General features: G+C 49.4%; 1 protein-coding gene across 1 annotated transcript in view; it reads left to right on the top strand.

Annotated features, from left to right (window-relative positions):
* The first annotated feature begins 9,940 nt into the window (after nucleotides 1–9,940).
* ALX4 (ALX homeobox 4) overlaps nucleotides 9,941–15,697 on the top strand; it is a 54,229-nt gene continuing 48,472 nt past the window's right edge. Inside the window, exon 1 of the mRNA XM_051966192.1 lies at nucleotides 9,941–10,394. Coding sequence (XP_051822152.1) covers nucleotides 9,941–10,394 — 454 coding nt within the window. The remainder of the gene's footprint in view (nucleotides 10,395–15,697) is intronic.

Raw genomic sequence — 15,697 nt, 5'->3', positions numbered from 1 at the left:
GGAAAGGAAAAGAAGGAAAGAGAAGGGAAGGAGAAAGAGAAGGGGAAGGGGAAAGGAAGGGAAGGTAAAGGGGGGAATTTCTGTAAGTTAAGAAAGTAGAGAAGAAGAAGATCTGGGTTGAGTGCTAGTTTTCAATAGTCTCTAGCTGTGTGTCTCTCAATTAAGCCCTTTGGTCTCTCTAAGCCTCAGTTGCCTCATCTGGAACACAGGACTTATTCAGGGCCATCGTCAAGGAGTCCTGATTTATATACTGCCCCTGGACCCAGAAAACTCTGGAGGAGAAAGTGAGGCTGATGACTTTGTACAACTCTCCCTTACTTAAATCCAATTCATCTGCATGTCATGGCAGCACCTCTCTGATACCAGGGTCCTCTTCGAGAAGGAAGAACAAACTACAATAACATAGGACTAAAGGTACTTGTACCATCTAACTCCTCAGACTTCTGTGAAGAAAGCAATCTGTAACCATTAAGTTCTACAAACAATGGAACTATGTTCATTGACCCTAAAGAAAGAAACAAATTTTCTGTTTGAAAAAAAAAAAGCCTCACTGTCCCCTTCTTCTAGGCTCTTAGAATACCTACAAGGTCGGATGTAAGGCAGAATGATATAATGAATAGGATACCTACTAGTTCAGGGCACAGGGGAATAGGATTCAAATCCTGCCTTAGAGCTCACACTAGCTTTGTGAGCTTGGGAAAATCTTGTAACCATTTTGTCCCTGAGGGTCATCATCTGTCAAAGGAAGGGTGGAGTTAAATGTTGCCCCAAGGTCCCTTCCAGCTCCAACTCTATGAGACTCTAACTGATGGCAACAGAAAATGTTTTGGAATCTCAGCAGCTGCAAAGGGTGGGCAGAGTTAGCACTCCCCTACCCCTAAGCCTGTATATAGTCCTAGGTGGTGCCCTGAGATGTTGGCAGGGCCCAGAAGCCATCTGGAAACGGGGTAGTGGGATAGGCAGGGGACGTGGACGCAAAGGGACTGCTGAGTCTTTGCTGGACACTGGCACAAGCATGGCTCCGTTACAGAATGGAGATGAATAGAACATGAAATGCAGCATGTCCTGGCTGGAAGTTTCAGTAGAATATAAAGTATCAGTGTTGGAGGGGACTCTGGAACACAGATGCCGGACTAGAAACCCTTTGGGACTTAGAATGTCAGAGCTGGGAGGGACCCAGCCCCTCAGAACTGGGAGAGTCCTTAGGACGGAGGGAGCTACAAACCCAACTCACTCATCTTCAAGTGAGTTTGAGAGGAATGGAAGTGCCCAGAGTCACCCGGCTAGTAAGGAGGAAAGCCAGACCTGAAGCACAAATCTGAGTCCCTCATCTTAAAGTTCAGGAGAGTGGCAGTTTTCTCCCCCCTACTCTCTACAGCTGGCAAGGTGGAGCTGCTTGTTACTGGGGACCGAGCAGGGCCGATGAGACTCCAGAAATAAATCGCAGCTACTCTCACCCCCACCCCCTCTTCATTCCGCAGCCCGTTTTGTGAGACCCGAGCAGCGGGTGGGGGAAGGGAGAGAAGGGGACCATTTCCAGCCCTGGTTGTATAAATAGGCTGCTAATAATAACCTTGGATCTCGGCTCAGGTACCCAAAGGCCAAAAATTTCCTATTCACCACTAGCAAAAGATCTCCGAGCCTCTACCCCTAAGAAGCTTTAGTTGGACTCAGTTTGGGTAGCCCAGATCCAGGCCGAGGTGGTAAAGAGAGGAGAGGGGGAAGTGCCCCCTGGAACTCAAGAAAGGACATTTTATTAAAATTCAATGGATCCTTGCCACCTTTCTGAGATAAATTGGGACCTAAGGGAATACTCTATTTGACTAACGAGGTATTTAGACAATAGAACATGAAATGTGAGTACTAGGGAGGAATTGGAAAACTAGGGTGTCTCTTAAAATAAACAAACAAAAACATTTTGCAGGTGGAGAAATTGAGTCCCAGAGGAGCACAGTGAAACACTGGTTCTGAATAACTAAATTGGAATTAGACATTTCTTCTCTCCATTCTTCCCTGGTTTGGAAGATTTGGATCCACATCTATGGGTCATTAACTCAATTTGCGCAGCCCGAGGGTAGTGGAAGTGAAATCTTCCAACTAAATGGGCTCCCGCCTAGGTTACAATGCCCTCTCCCTTTCTTCCTTTCTCCCCTTCTGCTCAGGTGACACGATTTCTTTTCTCCTCTAAGGTCAAAGCCAGTTGGAGCTGGAAGGAACTTTGGGGCAACATTTAACTCCAGCCAACCTCAGTCCAAAGTGACTAGCCCATAGCTAGTAAATAGACACACAGCTAGTAAATATCTAGGGGAGGATTAGAATCCAAGTTTTCCCGACTCCAAATGCAAATCCAACACAGGGCCTTTTCTGAGTGCTCCTAAGGGAAAAAACCTTCAGAATACAAAATAGCTTGCAAGTTCCCAGGGTGGCAGGATGAGAAAGACCTATTTTCCAGGCCTCCCATCCCCAAAGAATTATTCCCTAGTGGAGAGTTCTTAACTCCTGGCAGACTTAATGATGTGGTGAATATAGGAATTGTTTCATTTGTCTATTTCTATCTTCTGCTTCTACAATAGTGTCTAGCATAGTAGGCACTTAATAAATATTGAGTGTTGGTTAGTTTGTTGGTTTTCCAAGTCATAAGATCAGTAGCTGACATGGACCTTAGAAAACACTTAGTCCAACCCTTTACTTTTACAGATGAGGAAAATGAGGCGCCTGGAGGTGAAGGGCATATAGATAATAAAAATGTCAGGAAAGGACCTGAGATATCATTTAGGCCAACATTCTCACTCTCTTTCTGAGGACCAGGGTAGGAAAGTGACATGCCCAAAGTCATACAGCTAATAAGAGGCAGCTCTAAGCCTTGGACCAGGGTGTCCCAATTCCCAGTCCACAGTTCCTTTCAACAACCCTGGTCTCATTGTGTCCATTTTTTGGCCTCCTTCTCCTGCGGGGAGAAGGTGGTGTAAGAGGACTTCTCAGGGATCCTTAGTCCTCTAACACAGATTGTAAGACCCTTCCTGCTGCACCGTTCCCCACCCCCACCCCCACCAGCTCATAGTCTAAGGAAGGAAGCAAGGGGAAGGAGTTGGATACTCTTGAATACCCTGCCTTGGACCTCCTTCAATTCTAACCATGAAGAAGTTTGAACTCACAGAACTGAGATCATAAAGGCTGCTGATATAATGGACCCCAGATACCATCAAGTTCAATTCTTCCCCTCTCCCATGATAGAGTTGAAACAGATTCTGGAAGATTTATGTCATTTGCCCAAGAAACCAACAGATAAACAAAATAGCAGTTGGAACCCAGATTCTGACTTCTATCCTTTCTACTATAGATTCGAATGCTCATTCTTTTACTCACTGAGTGACACTGGGAAAGTCATCTCCCCCTCCCCTAATATCAGTTTCCTCTGCCAAAAGAAGTTTAAACTTTATAGATGAATGGAAAAGTATTCATTAAGCTCTTTATAGTCTCTGCTCACTCTCTAAGGTCCCTTCCAGCAATGACCCTGTGGCCCCTTGGCCAAACTCTCTGACTCCTAAGGGAACAAGGCTGTGTCTTTGAATGCCAGAGGGAGGGTCCATGCTGTAGATTGGCAGTTCCTAGCCCTAGACTGCTGCTGGTGGAGTTGGGGCCAAGGAATTGTGACTGCAGCTTTTCCAGTCCGGAGGCACATTTCTTTACCTTTCTTGTAGCCAGAATAGTATCAGAAAAATCTTCTTTCTTTCCCAAAATCGGCCCAAGAGCATTCAAATTTGGGGCTCTGCCTCCTCTCCAATTCCAATGACTAAATGGGTTTGTGCTAAAGACAGAATTGTGACGATCTAGGAGATTCCTTGTCTTTGCCATCCAGAATAGCAGATCCAGGAAAACCTCTGGCTCCTTTGTGCTTGAATTCAATGAATGAAGTTCAAGATCTCACTTAGAAACTCTATATCATTTCCAGCCTTAGTGGATCATTTAATACATGAGAATCAACTGGTAGGAAGGACTAGTAACCAACCATAAGGATTTGCCGAGTTTGGGGGGAGAAAGCCCCACAGATTGTTACAGCTGGTAGATCCTCTAGTTCATGGTACCAAAGGTTCCAAGAAAGAAGGGATCCTAAAAGTCATCTTGTCCAATCTCTCTCTACAGGTGCAGAAACAGAAGCCCATAGGGAAATGACTTAGGCAAGTCAGTAAGTGAGCTGAGGATTTGCCAAATCCCAAACAACTGTGGTTTCCATTACTCACATGACTGTGCCCGGGGAAAGCCTAGGCAATACCAATTTCTGGAAGCCTTTAGATACCAGCTTGGGGGTACTACCCCTCTTTGTAGAAGGAGTCGAGACATTCAAGGTTGGTAGAGTTGCTTTGTGGGAGGGAGATAGTAAGGAAGGGGATACGGCCCTCGAAGGAACATCTAGTTGGGCACCCCAACCTCAGTCCAACGGGCCTTGTGGTTTCACTCTGCTGAGGGTGGCTCAGTTCTAGTTTTCTGGATAAAAGAAGATATATATCCTGAGAACCCCGAACTCCTAAACTTGACTGAACCAAAAGCCTAAACCCTAAGCCCGAGGACAGTATCTCTCTTGCAAACCACAGTATCCCAACAGCAACAAAAGTCGAAGATGTGGATCCTAAAGGTAGGGGTCATCCCGATCCCAAAATAGCCAGAAGTGGGAGTCTGACTTTGGCAGTAATTGTAAAGGGGTTAGGGTTTCTAGGGAGTCTCGCGGACTTATTTTTCCTTCGCCCCCCCCCCCAAGCGTGGAAGGATACTTAGGAGCTGGAGATGACCCTCCCCGGCAACATGTGATTTGTTATTGTAAAGAAATAAACGACTTCAAGGATTTCTTTATTTGTCTTTAAAAGGCTACCTCTGAAAAGTTGGGGGAGAGAAAGGACTCCTGTCCCCAGCCAAAAGGTATCTGTACAAAGGTCCCGCGGTCCTCTGGTCAACCTCTTCCACGTATCCTCATTCTTTCGCTAGTGCAATGCCCAACTCTAATTGTTCGTTCATTCCCCCAAGCTTGGGTTTTTACACCCATGCCCTTGCACGAAAACTCTCGTTCCCTCACTTGAAGTTCCTTGCACTTGTAAGGTGGATATATGATTTCCATTCACACACACAAGTATCATTCTCTCTGCAAATAAGCCATGTATAAGGGACTGTGTAAGCTGTCACCAAGCACTCCCCCCAACCCCATCTTCCTCTTACGGATAGACACACTCACCCCCATTCATACATACACCAGATCATACAGAGCCAGAGCCAGGGGTCCCGATCTCTAACTGGCTACTGGACACAGAGGGCTCCGGAGGAGAAGATGAGACTGGTTTCTTTGCCCAGCCCCTCCCCCCACTCAAATCCAATTCCCTTGCACGTCATGACATTCCCTCCCTGATGTCATGGTCCTCTTCCACCCAGAATGAGGCAAACGGCAACACGCATGGCTACTTCTCTCATACAGCCTCTCGTAAATAAAGTGTATTTGTAGGATCTCGAGCCCATTCACACAGAAAGATTAAAAACAATCCCATAGCCTCTCATAAACCCAGAAAAGTGACTGTATACACTCAGCACCCCCATCCCCCACTCCCATTCGAACGCAAACACACAATGAGCTGGTTACCTCTGTGTTTGGCACAATGTCTCTCACGCATGGGAAAAGGGTCTTCTGACCCTTACACACACACACACACACACACACACACACACTTTCTCTCTCTCTCTCTCTCTCTCTCTCTCTCTCTCTCTCTCTCTCTGTCTGTCTCTCTCTCTCTCTGTGTCTCTGTCTCTCTCTCTCTCTCTCTCTCTCTCTCTCTCTCTCTCTGTCTCTCTGTCTCTCTCTCTCTCTCTGTCTCTCTCTCTCTCTGTCTCTCTCTCTCTCTCTCTCTCTCTCTCTCTCTCTCTCTCTCTCTCTCTCTCTCTCTCTCTCTCTCAATCACGCACACTCCCTTCATTCTCTCTCTGGATTCTATGCAATGCATGGGGATGAATTTACACAGTCGAAACCCCTACCCCTACCCACCCCCACTCCATTGTCCAGGACAAACCGACCCCCTTGCACACTCCGTGGCGAGGCCTGCACGCGGGAGGGGCATAGGCATGGGGGCCACACTACCAGCGAGAGTATTTTCCTAGAGGCCCCCCAAATTGCATTTTTACTGGGCTGCAGACTTTGCAGTTCCTCGGCCTTTCTGGCTCTGACTAAGCCACTAGGGTGGGGGTAAAGGCGGGGGAGACGGGGAAGCATTAGGGGGGAAATCCTATTAATAAGCAAAGAATTAAGCAGGTAATAAAAAGAGATTCAAGGAGGAGAAGGCGCTGAAAGCTTTCTGGGGCGGGGAAGTGAGCTTTGCGGCTGGGTTCCAGCAGCCCGAGAGGCGGTTTGGAAATGCAGATGTGACCCCATCTGTATCTGCTCTGGGAGGACGCCTAGTTAGCCGGGTTGCTGTCTGGCGCGGAGGGCGGCCCCTCTCTTTCCCTTCGACTTCTGCTTTTCCCCGCCCTTGTCTTTTCTCCCCCCAAATAGCTCTGTTGGGTTCTAGGATTTAGGGCTGGAAGAGAACTTAAAGATCCACATAGTTCAACGCCTTTATTCGGCAGACAAGAAAACCGAGGCCCAAGGGAGTCAAGAGGCTTTGTCCGTCGTCATATTAGTAGAAAATGGCAAGGCTCAAGTTGGAAGCAGGTCCTGTGGTTCCAGATGTTCCTTTCCAACGTTTTTCTCACATATTCGTTTCTGGGGGTTCTGAGGTGGCCAAAGCAACTCTTCATTTCCAGGGGGGCAAGTCTGGCCCCCACCTCGGAGAGGCACTCCCACCCGCACCCCCTTTCCGTAAGATGCTTCTCTCAGAGCTTGAGGAAACCAGCATCCTAATCATTAGCCTAATCACAGGAGAGCTGAAGATCCGGGGAGAAGATAGAGAGCATCCGAATATCCAAGGCGGGGAGAAGGGGATGTCGTGTTTGGGGATATGTAGTCAAAGTCTTCTGTAGGACAGAAAAAAAAAGTCAGATCCTAGGGTGAGTGTGTCTGTGACTGTGTCTGGGTGTGAGAAAGAGAAAAACAGACAGAGATAGAGACAGACACAAATGCAGAGAGGCAGAGACTGAGAGACAGAAACAAGAGGACAAAGAGACAGAGAGACAGAGATAGTATACAGGAGAAACACATTCATGGTTCATTGTGTTTCGTTGTTTAAGCGCTCTCTATTCGCATCTGTCAGAGTAGTGTTTGTGAAAGTCAGGAGATGCTGGTTCTAGTTCTAATAATAGTTATTTATGAGCTTTAAAATGAGACATTTGACTTTTGGAGACTTGTTCCTCATTAAAGTGGAAGGGGAGGAATGGACTAGCTAAGTCTCTAAGGTGTAGTCCGTCTAGTACTAGTATTCTCTAAGGTCCCTCCAAATTGTATATTTCAGGATCACCTCCAAATGGGAGATTCTGGATTCTCTATTCTAAAATCTCTTTCGTTTCCGACATTTTGCAATCTGTATTCTATGACTAAGATTTGATGTTCTCTGTTCTAAGGTCCCTTCCTCCTCGGGCATTCTGTGCTCTGCGCTTCCAGACTTTTATTACTCTTCCATCCCATAGTTTTAAGTTCTAAGTGATCTTCCCACCTGGACTATTCGGAAGGACGGAATTTCGGCCTGGTACCTCGGGGAGGTGGCTCACCGGTATTAGGCTGGTCCCAAGCGAGGTCCCCTGTCCCACCCCGCCCCGCCTCCAAGCCCAAAGCCGAGGCCTTTGGGCCACAGAGAGGAACTGCCTGGCCCCGGCACAGAAGGGGTTACGGCCCCGGCGCCCCTGGACGCGGGTTTGCGTAATATCTTTATTAGGCAGCACTTCAAGGTAAGCGCGCAATGGAAACCAGATGTGTGGACGCAAGAACCGCAGGAGAGCGAAGACTAAAAATAAGGGCGGGGGGACAGAGCGGTCCGAGAGAGCAGAGGCCGAGGGGGCGGGAGGAGGGCACTGATTAACAATCGGAGGGGAGGCCAGCCGAGGGCAAGGGGAGACCCTCACGGAATTTGCTCTTCCAAGTTAATGGTTTATTCTTTTTAGGAGGGGGGGCAGTGCACTTCCACTCGGCCTCTTCCCGCTCAGTTCTGGGTCCCACCTTGCTCTGTAGGCAGAGTTTCCCTTGGGCCCCTCCCTCCTTCCGCCACCCCTTCGGAGCGGGGCCTCTTTGTGGCTCCCTTCTGGCGGGACTTTTGCCCCCCGGCCTCGGCTGTCCTCGGGCCCGGGCTTATTAGGGATGAGCTATGGAGAGCAAGGAAGCAGTGACGTTTGGCGTCTCCCAGGCGCTGGGCTTCCCGCGGCCCCCACTTCCCCTCCCCCACTCCACCCCACCCCGGGTGTCAGATCGCTAACACGCCTTGGCTGGGGGGTCGGGGGCGGAGAAGAGATAGAAGGCAGAGCTAGGCCTAAAAAAGGCAGTGCGCCTTTTGCTAAAGGGAAGAGAGGGAGGGAGCCGGAGAAAACCGGGCCGTCCTTCCGATTCCCTGCCATCTCGGCTCCAGTTTGTGAGGTGGTGATGGCAGGAATCATAGTCATACGGGATGGGGGGGGGGAGGGGGGAGGCAGGCAGAGAGGAGAGATCCCTTCTCTTTGACCAAAGCTTTACCCGTGGGGAGCGAAAGGGATTGGGAAGGAAGGGGATGTGAGGAAGATTGTGTGTATGTAGTGGAAAGGGGGTGCGGAGAAAAGGCTTCATCGCTGTCTGAAAATAACTGAAGAGGATAGATGGGAGTCCTGCTTTCGAGAAGGAAACAGGATGAGAAAGCCAGGGCAAAGACTAGGAGAAGGGGGAGAAAAGGCTAGGTTCCTGCAGCTGCTCTGCCATTGCCTAGGGCGAAGAAGCCCAAAAGGATGGAGTGAGGCAGGAATCGGAATTTCTTCCTCTCTCTCCTCTTCTTCTTCCTCTTTCCCCTGCTCCTGCCACTTAGCTCCAAACAGTTCCATAATCCATTTCTTCTACCAGGAAAGAGTTGGTAGGTTTTTTCTAATCTGGAAACTATTTCTTCGTGTAACATCCCCCCAAAAAATCTGACTGGGGACCCTCTTGTCACCAAGTGCCCGCGCTCATTGGAGGCCCTTCTCCTCCCCTAATTCACACCCCGCCGCTGGGGAGGGAAGCGAAGGAAGGAAAAAGGAGCCGGGAGGTCGGGGGCTCGAAATCTCTGTCACTGGGCTAGCGGCATCTGTTTAAAAGGAAGGGAAGGAGAAAGGGGGGGAGGAGAGAGAGAGAGAGACAGAGAGACAGAGACAGAGACAGAGACACAGAGAGAGAGAGAGACAGAGACACAGAAAGAGAGAGACAGAGAGAGACAGAGATAGAGAGACAGACAGACAGACAGACAGACAGAGAAAGTCAGAGAGAGACGGAGAGAGACGGAAGGAAGAAAGAAAAAAAGACGGTCCTTATTCTTCAGAATCTGAAGAGGGTTTTAAGGATTTGCTCAGTTTTCCGAAACATCTGAATCACTTTACAGCCCTGTGTTTTCTGTCTGAAGGAAGAGACAGAGAGGGGAGGAGAAAAGGAGAAGGAGAGGGAGAGGGAGAGAGAGGAGAGAGACAGAGAGAGAGGAAGAGAGAGAAAAAGAGAAAGGAGAGAGAAAAGAGAGAGGAGAGAGAGAGAGAGAGAGAGAGAGAGAGAGAGAGAGAGAGAGAGAGAGAGAGAGAGAGAGAGAGAGAGAGAGAGAGACTGAGATTTTAGAGCCGCTCTGGCTGCCTCTCTTCCCTCCCTCCTTCCCTCCCTCCCTTCCCTCCTCCTCTTCTCCCCCCTCCTTTCTCCTCCTCTTTTCCTTTCTCTCCTCCTCCTCTCCTCCTCCTCCCCCCCGCTCGCTCACCTCCCTCTCTAAACGCTAGCCAAGGCCGGCGGCAGAGGCTTCTTGGCCGGCCCCCTCCCCTCGGCTCTGTCCCTCCCACTCCAGGCATGAATGCTGAGACGTGCGTCTCTTACTGTGACTCTCCGGCGGCCGCGATGGACGCCTACTACAGCCCGGTCTCCTCGCAGAGCCGCGAGAACTCGCCTTCCTTTCGGGCATTCCCCGCGGCTGACAAGTTCAGCACTGCGTTCCTGGCGGCCAAGGGCCAGAGCTACGGCGAGGCCAAGTGCCGGGGCCGCTACACCCCGCAGCAGCAGCAGCCGCCGCAGCCCCAGCAGCAGGACGCGGCTGCGCCCCTGGAGAGCAGCGCGGGCCAGGCGCAAAGCGGCGCGGGGCCGCGAGGCTCCTTCAGCAAGTACCCGCCGCCGCAGCCGCCGCAGCCCCAGCCTCCAGCGCATCTCTACCTGCAAAGGGGATCTTGCAAAACGCCCCCGGACAGCGGCCTGAAGCTCCCAGAGGGCGGCGGCGGCCACAACGGGCCCCTGCAGGTCTCCTGCTACGGTGAGTGAATCCGTCCTGCTTCCCGGGGAAGAGCGGGCAGCGGAGAAGGCCGCGGGCCGAGCCCTCGCTCTGCAGCGATCGCAGTCCCGCGCCCCGGGAACGGCCCGGTCCCACGAGTCACGCAACACCGGAAGCCTCGGAAGGGTGGGGCGGGGGAGAAGAGGCAAAATTGAGGGGGAGAGGCGGGGGAGCGCGGGGCTCAGGGCTCGGGCCTGGAGAGCTGGGGCTTCGACGGGGACGAGGAGACGACATCGACAAGCTCGGGCTCCTGGGTTGTGTGCACGTTTCCCTCGCCTTCTCATAGGATGGTGGCCCAATTCCCTGGCCAGGTCACCTCAGCCGAGCCTCTTGGGCGCTCCGGGGGCTCGGCTGAATTAAAAACCTCGGCCGACCTCCAGGCTCCGAGCCGCAGTTCTCCCGGTGGCCCGGGACGGATTTGGAGCTACGAGGGAGAGGGGGGGGGGGGGGCGCGGCACGACTCCAGACTCCAGAATAGGGAGACGCAAAGTTTGTTCTTGGGACCGGGACTTCGAATAATGTGCGGGAGCAAAGGGCTGGCCCGAGGCCGGGGCCAGCTTCCCTCCCGAACTCATCAGGGCTTCCCCAACTGCTCTGTAGATGGGAAGCGTCACAGGTGGGAAAGTCGATGAACCCGGGCGAGGAGACTCTGTTCTCCTTCCCGCCACCATCTCTCCCCACCCCCACACCATTTCTCACTTCTGACCCAACTCCCGTGACTGTTTCTGGGTGTCCCGGAGTGTCTAGGTTCTAGAAGGCTAGGGATCTCTGGATCCGAGTCCTTGCAAGGCTTAGCAGCCAGCATTGGGGGGAGAAGGGGATGGAAGCCTGAGGCAGGGAGGTTACTCTCTGACTTTTCTCCAGCTGAATCCTTGCCCCGTCTGTACTCTTAAAACAGTGCCAGACGGTACCACAAAGAGAAGGGAGCTTCTGAGAGGAAAGCGATGGACACCCCAAGGGTGAGACCCGCTCTGTCCCCAGAAAATTTCCCTCTCCTTTCTTCCAGATCACAATTACCCACATTTTATATGTCCACAGTTCTTCACAGTTTACAAATGGATTTGCTCATAATCGCTCCACGGTGAGGTAAATGTGGAAGGTCCTTAGAACTCAGCTCGGGCTTCGTCGTCTCATTTCTGCTTGGACATACTTTTAGCTGCTTGTATCTTTGAGAAACTCCTTTCTTGTTTGTTTGTGCGAGCCTCGGTTTCATCCGCTATAAGATTTGAACTAGAAGGCTTCTAAGATCTCTTTTTGACTTGCAAGTTTTGAAATTCCATTTCTCAAATGAAGAAATTGAGGCTTAGGGAATCTGTACTGGCTTGTCCAAGGTCAAAGGACTAACAAGTGACTGAGCACGATAGAAATGAAACAGGACTGTAGACTTTCATTCTGGGTGCTCTTTCTTTAACAGGGCCCAACTATATCAGTCACAGAGCACCCTTTAGCCGCAGTGGCTCCCTAGGAACGTCTCTATTTCTTGGGGAGCCCTAATGCGATCCTGTATGGGAGTGTGAGAGAGTACAATTACACAGAACCATCTCCCTCTTCGGGGTGCCTGGAAGTTTAAGGGAAAATTTAATTTTGCCATTTCTTGGATTCCCTCCTGAGTTCGGCCTTCAGTGGCCAAACTTAATTCCAGCCAGAAAGAGACCCATGGTTAGTCCTGGTACAAGAAGTACTCCCAAAGGAGTCACATAAGAGACCTTCAGCTATCGGTTTGCCAGTTGGAGTGATCTCTGAAAGAAGTGAAGGTGAGGAAAGGAGTCATCCAACCCAAGGGCTCAGGGTTATATTCTTTTCTCCTTTGCCAGGGGTTCTTAAGTGTGTGTGTGTGTGTGTGTGTGTGTGTGTGTGTGTGTGTGTGTGTGTTAAACCACTTAAACCACAGTTTGATGAAGTATATGGATTCCCTTCTCAGTTCTGCTTTTAAATGCATAAAATAAAATACATAGCATTACAATGGAAATCCAATTATATTAAAATACTGTTGGGTTTTTTGTTTGTTTGTTTGTTGAGCTCAAATTGATAATATCTACTCTTGATGGTGGGATGGCATAGGCTATGGGTGCACTTGACCTTGAGAGATATTGTTCCTTGCTCAAAAAGGAAAGAATCCAGTCAGATACAGGACCCACATGTCCCCTGACCTATCCTCCCTCCCCAAACGATTTGCTGCTACGTTCCCCGGGGATTTTAGACAGACTGAAATTTGGTCTCTTTTTAAATCTCCCCTGGGTACCTGCAAGTCAGTGTGCATCCATTGTAAACTCAAGCCACCTGCTGATGTAGAAAGCTTCCAGAGAACCTGGCAAAAGCATTCAATTCACGATAGGAACAGGTCATAAGAATGGAGTTAAGTTAGATTGAATTGATTTGGGAGAAATAGTTCTCCCCACTCAACCACTAAAATCCTGTGATCTCCAACCTCTCCAACCTCAATTTCCTCATCTAAAAATGTAAAGTGGGAAAATTAGCCTGCTTTAAGATCTCTCTCAGCTATGAAAATTTATGGATTCTAAGTACAGGGACATCTGTCTACACGAACTCCCATTTACCTATATTTCCAAATTTTATCCTTGATACTCAAGAATATGCACAAATAAGCACATAAACATTTCCACTGATCCCATAGAATTTCCACTGGATTATTGGGACATGCAAGGCTGCAGATTTGGCTCTAAAAACCTCTCCCTGTTTTCACACACTTCTTTGGGGACCAAAGGCCACTCCCCATCCTTACACACACACCATAATCCCTTCTTCCCTCAAACTTCTAGTTCAAAATCTATTGTATTTCTTTGGCTGGTTTTGGCTCAGACTGGGAGATGATGTGTCCCCTCCACGGAGCCTGCATTTCGGAGGGTGCTCAGAGATGTGGTAGCAAATTGCCAGCTATTGTTCAGTTGGAGAGACTGGATCAGGAAAGGGGGATGTGGAGGAAGGGAGATTGCCTTGTAGTTCCTATAGAAATTTTTAAAAATAAAAAACAAAACCTCATCAAAGAGGCCTCCTATGTGGTTTTGTTTATAGGCCAAAGGGGGAAAATCCTTTGGATAGATGAGATCTTTCTTCCTGGCCCCTAACGCTAACCTTTTTCCCTCTGAGAAAATGACCCTGAGACCAGCCCCTTCCTTCTCCACTAGTCCGGGGCTGAAGATGACCTTCAGCTTTGGGTGGGGGAGAGGGGTTGTTTATAAACCAAATTAAGATTCCTATACTTGGTTTCTAGAAACTCCACCACCCTTCCCTGGTTATGCTCGATGGGACCTCCATAGCTGTTTAAAACAAGTGAAGATTAGAAAGACCTCAGACACCATTTCAGGGACCATTTGAAGCACCAGAACACTGGGATTTTCCGTCCTTTGCCGACACTAAGATCTCTCCTTGACTTTTCTTCGTGTCCTCCCCCAAAAAACTAACTTTCGCAAATTCTCAGGCAGAGAAATTATTTATTATCTCTATTATTTAGATTTTAAGCCTGAATTCTGAATAACTGAATAGATAGAATTTTAGAGATGATCCAAAGCAATCTTTTCATTTAGCCAACAAAAGTCTAGAGTCATATAGATAGAAAGCAGCTGGAACCTAGGGTTTGGGTCTCCTATTCCAATGCCCTTCGATCCTTCCTATTAATATTGCTATTCTTGTTTTAATCACTTTTCTCCAGGTACTCAACTCTCAGATCAAAAACATTAGATTAAGAGTCATCTTTGAAAGGCAGAAGGCAGCCAGCTGGTACTGGGCATAAGAAAGCAAAGGAACAGAAAAGATCCAGAGACCTTCATGTGGAAAGGGACTAGAATTGGGGGAGGGCAAGCAGACTTTTCTGGCCCCTGTATTACTTACTCCAACAAGAGAATTGGTATAATTTGGGGATGAGCTTGATAGTCTTCAAAAAGTTTCAACCAGATTGCCCTGAAAAGATCGAAGAAACTTCTAGCTTTCACTTGGAGAAAAGGATTCAATTAAGGAAATGGTGGGCGAAGTGCCTGCTTTCTTTGGACCGCAGTGTCAAGGATATGGACACTACAGAAATTCTACAGGATTTCAGTCACTTGTGGTGGTGGGGATGGGGATGAGGATAGGGGTAAGATTCCTTGTCCTATTAGGAAATCCAAGGGAGCTTAATTTCTTAATTTTCAATCTAGCTAAAAGGAAAATATAAAGAAATCCAGTCCTGGGCCTGGGAGTTTGGACACTGCCTGGACATCTCAGAGGAATGGCCCAAACTGGAGTCCAGCTGTCTGAAGGGAGCTCGACCTTTCAGCCACAGGCCGGAGGGCTCCGGGTTTGATCTTTCCTGGGTGCCGAGCTCCCCAGAGACAGACGTGGGCAAAGGCTGACTTTAGCCAAAACTACTATTCGGCACCTAGGGCTAGTCTCCATTGAAGCCAGAAGCCAGTCCTCCGAGCTCAATAGCTCCATTAGTCTTGCCATTCTCCAATGGGAGCCTAGCCGGAATCCTCACTCCCAGACTCTTCGCCTGCCTTGTTCCCCTTTACCAAAACCAAGTGTGAGCACCTCTGAAGTCCTGTGCCTCCTCTTTTTTCAAGGTCTTTCTCCTGCCTTTCAACCTGAGAGATGGAGTAATTTGGGAAGGACAGCTAGACCCACAGGTCCTGGACTCAGAACACCTGAACCCCAGGCCTGAAAACAGTAGCACTCAGTCTCAGTCTACGATGGGCATGGCTGAGCACCTGGAGCCCCGGGACCTCTAAGTGTCTGGGGGAGAGCTGTCCATTTCTGAGCCCTGCCATATAGGAATATAGTGGTGATCCTAGCAATGCCCTGAGCTTAGGGTATTGAGACCCCACCACCGGGCCCTGGATTTACTGAATGAAACCCCAAGGCAAAGGCCATTGGGCCAAACTGGTGGGGAGATGTCGTGGTGTGTGTGTGTGTGTGTGTGTGTGTCAGAGAAAGAGAGAGAGAAAGAGAGAGAGAGAGAGAGAGAGAGAGAGAGAGAGAGAGAGAGAGAGAGAGAGAGAGAGAGAATGAATCTCCATTCTTTCCTTCTCTTTTGATGGGGGTGGGGAGACTAAGTTTTCGCTTTGATCCAACATTTAAAAACGGATCTGTCAAATCTGATCTCGCCTCCCCTGGCCAGGGGTTAGTTACAACCAAGTCCTAGCGAAGCTTTCCCCCAGGAGCGGGCCGGAAACCCTCAGCACAGAGCCTGTGGAATGAGGGAAATGGGGGGGGGGGGAGGGAGGGAAGGAGGAGAGGCAAAGATTTCTTTTTTCGATCAAATTAGACAGAATGTTTGGGACTGGATTTTGTTC

This window comes from Antechinus flavipes, chromosome 6 (genome assembly GCF_016432865.1).
Source record: "Antechinus flavipes isolate AdamAnt ecotype Samford, QLD, Australia chromosome 6, AdamAnt_v2, whole genome shotgun sequence".
NCBI lineage: Eukaryota > Metazoa > Chordata > Mammalia > Dasyuromorphia > Dasyuridae > Antechinus > Antechinus flavipes.
The sequence above is the reverse complement of the archived record's forward strand: the minus strand, read 5'-3'. Positions and strand labels throughout refer to the sequence as shown.